The 8,637-nt window shown below is 42.4% G+C and overlaps 1 protein-coding gene across 3 annotated transcripts in view; it reads right to left on the bottom strand.

The window, feature by feature from the left end:
• The window catches only part of TRIM9 (tripartite motif containing 9), a 112,581-nt gene that overhangs the window by 8,231 nt on the left and 95,713 nt on the right, over window positions 1-8,637 (bottom strand). For 2 of the 3 annotated variants that reach the window (XM_007446601.1, XM_007446600.1), the window contains exon 8: window positions 1,844-2,032. The exons of the other annotated variant lie outside the window; for it this stretch is intronic. In XM_007446601.1, coding sequence (XP_007446663.1) covers window positions 1,844-2,032 — 189 coding nt within the window. The remainder of the gene's footprint in view (window positions 1-1,843; window positions 2,033-8,637) is intronic. 3 annotated transcript variants of the gene reach the window in all.

The raw sequence follows: 8,637 nt of genomic DNA, 5'->3' as shown, positions 1-8,637 counted from the left end.
TTCCCTAACATACCCTTACCTACTTCATGAGAAGTTTCATCAGGGTGGATGAAGCAGTCTAGTCTTAAAATGTTCAAAGGTGTGTGAACTACAATTTCAAGTGCTGTCAGTGACTGATCTAGGAAATGTGTTTTTGATAAGCACCAGGGTATCTCCTAGAAAGGACCATTTAATGATTTTTCAATTCAGTAAGGCCCTTATGTGCTAAATAAAGGATAATATGCTGAATTAAAAGAATTTTAGAAGAATTAAGAAAGCACCTTAGAAAGGACTAATGATTGAAAAACAAAATGTAAAGGTTATGATCTTACTTTTGGTTTTTTTTTCCTCTGGGATGAATTGATATGCAGAATAATCATTTTCTCCAACTCATGGCTGAATACTTACGTTTAGTTTGTATCAATTATCACTTCAATTCCTATTCACAGGTTAGAACTTAGTGAGTACAGAACACCTGGAGTTTTAAAACTGAATCTGATATCCAGCTTTGGAAATAAATTTGTAGAATCTGAATAGGGCTTTTAAATGTTTTAAATGAATCATGCCTTGTGCAAGTCTTTTTCAAAACAAGTTTTCTGAAATCTTTTTTACACTACTTTAAACACACCATCGTACATTTAAGTTTCAACGATACAACTAGAACAATGGTGTCAAATACAGCCATCAGATATCCCCAAACCCACATATTTTATTCTTGAGACAATATACATTACAAAGACTATAACAATATTTCAGTACATCGGACACAAGTGAAAAGGCTTCCATAACAAAGCATGTTTAAAAGCCAATAGCGCACAGAAAAACAGTTAAAAACATAAAAGCACAAAGAAAATGTCATTTCAAAGAGAGCTTGAAGTCCCTGCATCCTTTTTGCACTGTCATGCTGTGGGCTTCTTCATTCTAGGACGTGGGATGAGCAAACAGAATAAAATAACAAACAAAAGAAACCTTTGGAAAAGTGAAATGTGCATCATGTGTATCCCTGATTACAATATAGTCCTGAAGAGATCAAATAGGACTGCAGTTTAGATATTTTAAGATTCTATTGGCTAGACAGAGTTCATGGCATAGTATCACTAGTCCAGCTTCCTGAAATCAGCCTGAAGCCGTGTCACAACCCTCTTGGCTGTGGGAAACTTCGGGAGGCCAGACTTTTCAGTGACTCCCATCTTTTGGGCCTTAGGCTAGTTGAGGGTTTCTGATTTAGCTGGTGGTGGTTCCGCCCCTTTGCTTAGGAAAAAATCAGCCATGACCCTGACTGTCTGACCAGTGAGCACAGGCTTCGTCAGGAAATACTTTCACTTGCTGCTCTCTGGTGTGTCTGCTTTGTATGATGCATTCTGCTGTTGGCAAGTTTTTTACTTTTATGTTTTCAATAAAGATCTCTTGAGTCTATGTTTAATCAGACCACTCCAGGCTGGGTGCACTGATCCAGTCTCCCAGACACAGCTGGTTTCCTGGATACAGCAGGGTTGCAAACCTCCATACTAAGGCCACAGACTCCACTCAGCCAGTACCTATGCGTGCTATGCCATTGCGTGTGATGACAGAGCAGGTTTCCCATGGTGGTACCAGCTTGTGCAAAAAGAGCAACTTCACTCATCACTTTCCGACACCATTATATACATTGACCACAGCTCGATGGGTTGGTCCTCACACCACACACACAAGAATGCCACAGAGCTCCCTCATCCAAATGCTCCTCACACCGGAAGCAGGCCACAGACATAGAGACTAGCTCATCACCCTCTGCACGCACATGGACGCCAAGAATGAAACAGGTATTCAGAGATGCCTTCAAGGCACAGAGATCAAGAGGAAAGGTCAGACGAGCTCAGCTCACCCGGTGCATTGAGAGACTGTAAAGAGGAATGCAAGCTCAGCTGATGGGGTGAGGATCGGAAATCAAAGTAGGATCTCCTGGGGAAGCTGGGTTGCAGATTAAGGGTGGAGGAGAAAGGACTCATTCTACGGAGCGGCAGTCTTTCCGAAGGCACTGGAAAAGGGACTGTCTGTTCTTCTGAATCTGTGTCTAAATGTAAGATCAATGCAAACTAGAGATCAGAAATCTGCCACCTGCTCTGCACAGTTTTCCCCAAGACCTGCCTTACGAATGCATTTTCACAAAGCCTCATCCACCCCATAGTTGCCAATGTGGTTTGAGACTGGGAGGGAATTCTCGGCAGGTCGGAACCCATGACCAGAGGATACTTCAAATATCACAGACGATTGTTTTCTCTTCTCCCAATTTTTAGTGGTAGAGAAGGTATTGGAAGTTTCCGTTTAGTTAAATATCTTTAGAGTTGAATTTAGAAGCCTTAGAGGTAAATTCTACCCATTGATGACCAAGAGGAGATTAATACTTCACCCTCTCCAGCTCCCTTGGATGTTACTACCTGTACAACAATGGCCTCTTAAAGAGTTTCTATTTAGGAGGTGACGATTTTGACCAACTCTTTGCTGTTCCGTATTTTCCCTTTTGTCTCTTATTTTTTCCGTTTCTAAATGGACGAGATGTTTTTTCTATATCAGCACACTCAAGACTTGCTCTTTGAATAGGAGAGGAAGATAGGGCTCAACAAGTAATCAGGGAAGGAGCCTTACCTTTGTTTCTGCATTAAGATGAGACCCTAGGGATGCCCTTGAACATCTCTGGCTCTCTAACAATAAACAGACCATGGGCAGTGGTGAGGTGCATTTGTGGCAAAAATGTCTTTATTTTCAGATAGTCAGGTCTGGCATGAAGATCACTATTATCCCAGAGTAAGGACATATCAATTACTTGATTTGGTTCTAACATTTAGAGTAATTTAGAGGTAGTTCCTCTAAATTACTAAAATCATTCCTTTCTCTTTTGTTGAACAATAGGTGGTTGTATGCAGTAGGGTTATCTGGTCAGAGACAGATGTTTTACCAATAGGGGCCTTCTTAGAGCTCAGTTTGATAGTAATAATTTAGGAAATACAGATGGCATGATGGTAGTATTCTATGTCCAAAACCACCAAGGAACTTTCTTCTCATTGAAAAAATAATTTTGTTTTGGTGGCCAGAGAGTGTTCCTGGGAATATTTTTCTGGTTTGAGTCTGTTAGCATGTTCCTCTGTGTTGAACACATCCTTATCCTATCCAAATGCTATTCTGCACATGCTCAGTGGAGCACGTGTGTGCAGAACGGGATTCTATTTGAAGAGCTCAGAGCAAGGGCACTGGCGGAGCATTTCAGCTTAATACTGCCAACCCAGTCTCATTTTCATTTCTGAACATATTAAAATTAGCTTTTCAGGCTTTAGACTTATCCTTGGGGAAAATTCTTTTCTTTTTCTTTTTTACTTTTTTACAGAAAAGTGTAAAGCAGATTTTCAGAGAAAAGAAATGGCTACTTATGGAGTTAAGACTTTGTGTTCCCAATAATAATACATTCCAATTTTCTTCTGCCTCAACTTCAAATGGTTTGGGTAATTTGGCATGTGTGATCATTTCCTTGTTCAGAAATGATTTACATTATAATGATCTCAGGGGGGGAATTAGTCTTTTAGTTTAATGGAAAAATTTGAAAGACAATTGCACAGCACCACCAACTGATATGGGCTTCTTTTAGGGAGAGAATTTACAACTATATTTATCTCAGTAAAACATTTTTAACAAGAATTTGCTTGGAAATGTATTTTTCACCAAGTAATAATAATTAATTCATTATACTTAAAATACTTGTTGCCCTGAAAATTAAGGGAAAGGACATATACAGTAGAATGAATTTCAGAGTATACTAAACTCTCGAGTAATCATCTGAAAACCAGTGAAGAGACGTGTACTGAATCCAGATTCAGGGAGCATATCCAATCCCATCATACTCACCTTTTCTATTCTCAGCACCAGGAAGAAGCACTTAGAGTTGGTGATGGCACCACTCTGTGGGATGGGGCTGAGGGCGGCTATGGTTATTCATGGGATTAATAACTTGACACTAAAATGGTTAGCTTTTCTATCCTTTTACGTAGATCCGTTATTTGTTGATGACCCAATTGTCCCTGACTCCTCTCAATCTTGAACCATGCTCTCTATTCAAGCAAGCTTATTTAATATACATGTTACCCAATCACTCCATCTCTGTCTCTGAATTTTTCCCACCTATGGCCTCCCATGCCCTACCAGCTGGGCTCTTACCCCATTTTCTCTAGGAAGCTCCTAAAAAAAACTTCCTACCTTGTCATGAAAATGGTCCAAATGAAGTGCAAGAGAGCACTTTCCACTTGATCCCAGCAGACTCTTTGTGCCCTTCCCCATGGGCACATGGTGCAAGTGTTGGGTCAGTTGCCTACAGGTCATCTAAGTCACTTGATATTACCTTAGGTTGCAGGAGTCTTAGAGGGAAGACACTTATCTCGATAACATCTGAGCAGCAAACACAAGCTTCCCCTTGAAGTCCCCTAGGTTGAGGATCTCATGGCCTCCAGGCAGCCCCCTCCTGTTTGTAGTTATTGCTTACGTTGGTCTGGATATATCTCTTTGGGAACTCGACTCCTTAATTGTACCATTACTATCTGGGGCCGTACAGAACAGCATGTTAGTTCTTCAAATATCTGAGAGCAGTCACCGGTCCCCTTTAAATCATCCCTTTTCTGGGATAAATAGAATCGATTTCCAACCTTTCTTCTAGGGTGTGGATTTCAAATCTTTACTCTCCTCATCGTGCCCCTCTGGACATGTTCAAAGACATGAACCAAAGACAGTAAGACAATATTGGGAACAGTGGTGCCACACCCATGTTTAGCCAAATCACACAGCTAACATTGAGCCTACACACAGCTACCCAAGAGTGTATTCTGTGTTATACCCAGGATGCAGGAAGGATGTACATGCCACTTCCTTACCTCTCCTTCAAAGCACAATTACTGAGATCTGGAGAAGGCTTTTCAGCCATTAATATTCTGTCAGTCACGACAAAGAGGAATTGGGTTAGTGCTTTTTTCAGAATACATGATATGAAGCTATGTTTCAGGTCATAGCTAATAACCAGGATAACTATTATTAATTTTTCACGTATAGGTCGCTGGAGGAAGAAAAATAGCCCCTTCGAAGGTTTTTAATTTCTTGTCATGTTTCATCACATGCAGTGATCCTGTCTGCTGAAGAGCTTTGCTGAGCAAAAGCAGTTTAGCGGGAAAGGAGCAACGGGAAACAGAACGCCAACGGAATACTGGTGTGGCAGCTCCGGGCATATCAGTAACTCTGGGATGAGGACTGTGTTTATAATGGGAGCGTGACAAGACACACTTTCCCTCAACTCTGTCAGTGACCACCACTCTCCTCTTGCCTTTGCCTGGACTGCTTTCCCTTCCCACCTGGATTGGCTGGACTCTGGAGTTGGGGCCTCTGCTTGAGAGAAGTAATCAAGAATTATCAAAGCAAAGATTGGCTGGGGGCCACACTTATTATTTACTGACTTTTGGATTTGAGGCAAAAAAAGAATATTTAAGTGGTGTGCTCCTTTTTTGCCTTACTGTATATTTATTTCATTTGTTCATTAGCAGACATTGCATTAAACCTGAGCAGCTGGGAAATGGGACACATGAAGTTGGGAGGACAACTGACCGTACTTAGAGAAAACCTGTATCTTATACTACTAATTGGTTTTTATACTTCTGAGGGTAGAATTTCTTGACTGATTCCAACATGTACAGTGCACTAAAGATTTCTACAGATGTGGAATATTTGGAAACGTAAAGTACAGTCTTTGAGGTATTATTTTTGGAATTCAAAGAGGAAAGGCAAACTGACAGGGATTCCATATGCTAACCCAGCTTCTTTTGTGCTCTGGTAGAATTCTTGGTTATCTTCCTGTCTGGTAGTGAACAGCTTCATAACTTAAGCAGTCCTTGGATGCTGGTTCAACAGGATGGTTGTATTTCAGAGTAGAGTAAGGCAAAATATGTCACTAAGAGCTGCACAAGCAGAGTTAAAGATGAGTTTCAGTTCAATTATAAACCAGCTGTAAAATAATTTGCTTTTGTTGGGAAGACTTTAAAAGAGACAAAGAAATGAATGAAGGCGTTGAGTGTCCATAAATGATCTAATAAGCGTTCAAAGTCACAGTTATGTCCCACTGGTACATAATTTACAGTGAAAGGTGGTATTATAATCTTTCTTAAGTGTGGCATTAACTGCAGTTGAGAAGTGAGAAACACTTCCGTTCTGAAAAGCTCCTTTTAAAAGAAGAAATGAAACAGCCTCTTTCCACCCTTGGGACAGCTGCGCACTCTGTCACCAAGTCCTCCACTCCAATTTAGAACACCAGGGCACTATTTATAAGGAACTATCATCAGAAGAAGTGAAAATTCCTATATTTCAAAGAGATACAAAAGATTACAAAGGACTAAACTGCTCCCCAGAGTGTCAAGTGCAAAGCACATTCTCCAAAAGCGAAAATAGTGTTTGGATCCAATTCGGTCCTATGGAAAATCAGGCAATTCTCTGGGATGTCGTGCATGTTGTCAAAATTAAAAGGAGCAAAGCACCTCTTTTCTGGGCTCTGAAAGCTGTCACGATGCCTCTCACCTTGGATTTCATAAAATCTACCCGGATTTGTTCAGGTATGGTTTACCTACCTTGAGGAATTTGTCCTGGAAATGCATATCCCTCTAACTAGATACTTTTAATTGGGGCTGCAGGGATGGCTCTGGTGCTCGGAGTCACGAAAACTACAGCCGAGGCAGAGTGGACCATACGCTTTTCCTTGTGTGACCCTTTACCAGCTACTTCCTACTAGTGTTGAATTTTCAGTGTCACAGGCAACCTCTGAGACCCACTAGAACCCCTGGGGGGAAGCAGGAGGCGGCTACGCCAGTCCATAGCGTTTCCTGAAATAGTAACAGCTTTCGGCCGTCATTTTGAAGAGAGAAGCCACAGAAGAAAACCAGGGGGTATTAACTGTAAAGAACTTAGAGGTCATCTGCTCTAAGTCTATAGTTTTAGAGACAAAACAATCCCCCCCGCCAAACAAAACTGTGAAGTCCAGAGAGATTAAGGGACACATCTAAGTCACACTGCCAGCTGTGATGGGACAGGATAAGGGCCCCAGGCAGATCAACTCCTGGTAGATAAAATTTGGGGGCTGACAAGGCCATTGCTTTCTTTTGTGCCTTGGAAACGTATAAAAGGTAAGGTCGATGCTATAGGCCATGGGGCACATTCCAGTGGTCTCAGGGGTGACCAAGGATTGTGTGGAGGACCTAATTATCATTCTCCACACCCTGCATTATACTGAGGATGAATCTTTCTTGTCTATATAGAGTGGTTCCGTGGACTGTGGTGGTTAGGAATTGAAAGGCAAATACGTCACCCTCCCCTTTGGGATTCTGACCACACAAGGTGGGTGGGCTGAGATCAGATGAGTCCCCCACAAGGTTACATATTCTCTGGTGGGAAGCGGGGCAGGTGTGTGTCTCCGTACATTAAGGTTTAAGAGTATAGCACTTATCCTGGCCCCAAATCACTATAAAATATCTGCACAGAGACTTTTGAACAGATGCATCTGGGGTCATTCTGGGCCTGTATTCTGCCTGCATCACTGAATATGCTCTGGGTTATTTTCTGTGATGTGTGGGACAAGAAGCTAGCACACTGGAAAGGGTACTGTGATGCTGAGAGCCTAATGCGAAAGAAAAAGGCATTTTAATCTTTATGAATAACACCTTCTATGTCCCCTTTTATTTATTTATTTATTTATTTATTTTTTCCTTGCGTTATGCGGGCCTCTCACTGTTGTGGCCTCTCCCATTTGCGGAGCACAGGCTCCGGACGCGCAGGCTCAGTGGCCATGGCTCACGGGCCCAGCCGCTCCGCGGCATGTGGGATCTTCCCGAAACGGGGCACGAACCCGCGTCTCCTGCATCGGCAGGCGGACTCTCAAGCACTGCGCCACCAGGGAAGCCCTATGTCCCCTTTTAGAAAGCAGTTTCTAAGATGTGATTTCAAGAGTCCCAACCCTTTTGTTGTCATTAGATAAAACAATCCTGGAAAGCATTGGGGAGATGGCTTTTACGGCTGTTCAAGTAAGACAATGCTCGAGAGCACTTTTGCTCAGTGCTCTGAGCACCTGTGTGCAGAGAATGCTACAATTTACAGCCTTATCTACAGCCTGATTCTCTCCTGATCACTGATTATGCTTCCCACTTTTCCTCACAGTTGAGATCTGGAGGGCTAAGAGCTTCTATGAATAAATAGCTCTGTGGTTTCAACCCGAGCAGGGCTCCCAGTCCCAGACCTCACTTGGTGGGGTCTTTCAAGGACCTCAAAGATGTGGCTCTGACATCCTTTTCCTTCCCAGGCAGCAACCCATCACTGCCAGCTGAAAGTGTCCACGTTGGAGAGAAGCTCAGCCTGGGGGGTTGGGGAGCCAGAGGGAAGACATGGAAAAAGGACAGGACCCAAGGACGTGCTTGGATATTATACTGGAAATGACAGTCATTCTCACATCTACTTCTTAAAGCAGGAATATTGTTCTTTAGAGCAAAAGCCTAACATGACTGAAAGTGTTAAAGTCCTATTTCTGCCTGGGGTTTCTGGATGAACATGTGAGGCAGCTACACAGTACTGCTTCTAGAAGCTGTCTTCAAACATCTAGCAAACAGACTTAGG

This window comes from Lipotes vexillifer, unplaced genomic scaffold (genome assembly GCF_000442215.2).
Source record: "Lipotes vexillifer unplaced genomic scaffold, Lipotes_vexillifer_v1.1 scaffold124, whole genome shotgun sequence".
NCBI classification, from domain to species: Eukaryota; Metazoa; Chordata; class Mammalia; order Artiodactyla; family Lipotidae; genus Lipotes; species Lipotes vexillifer.
This window is presented reverse-complemented; position numbering and strand designations above follow the sequence as displayed.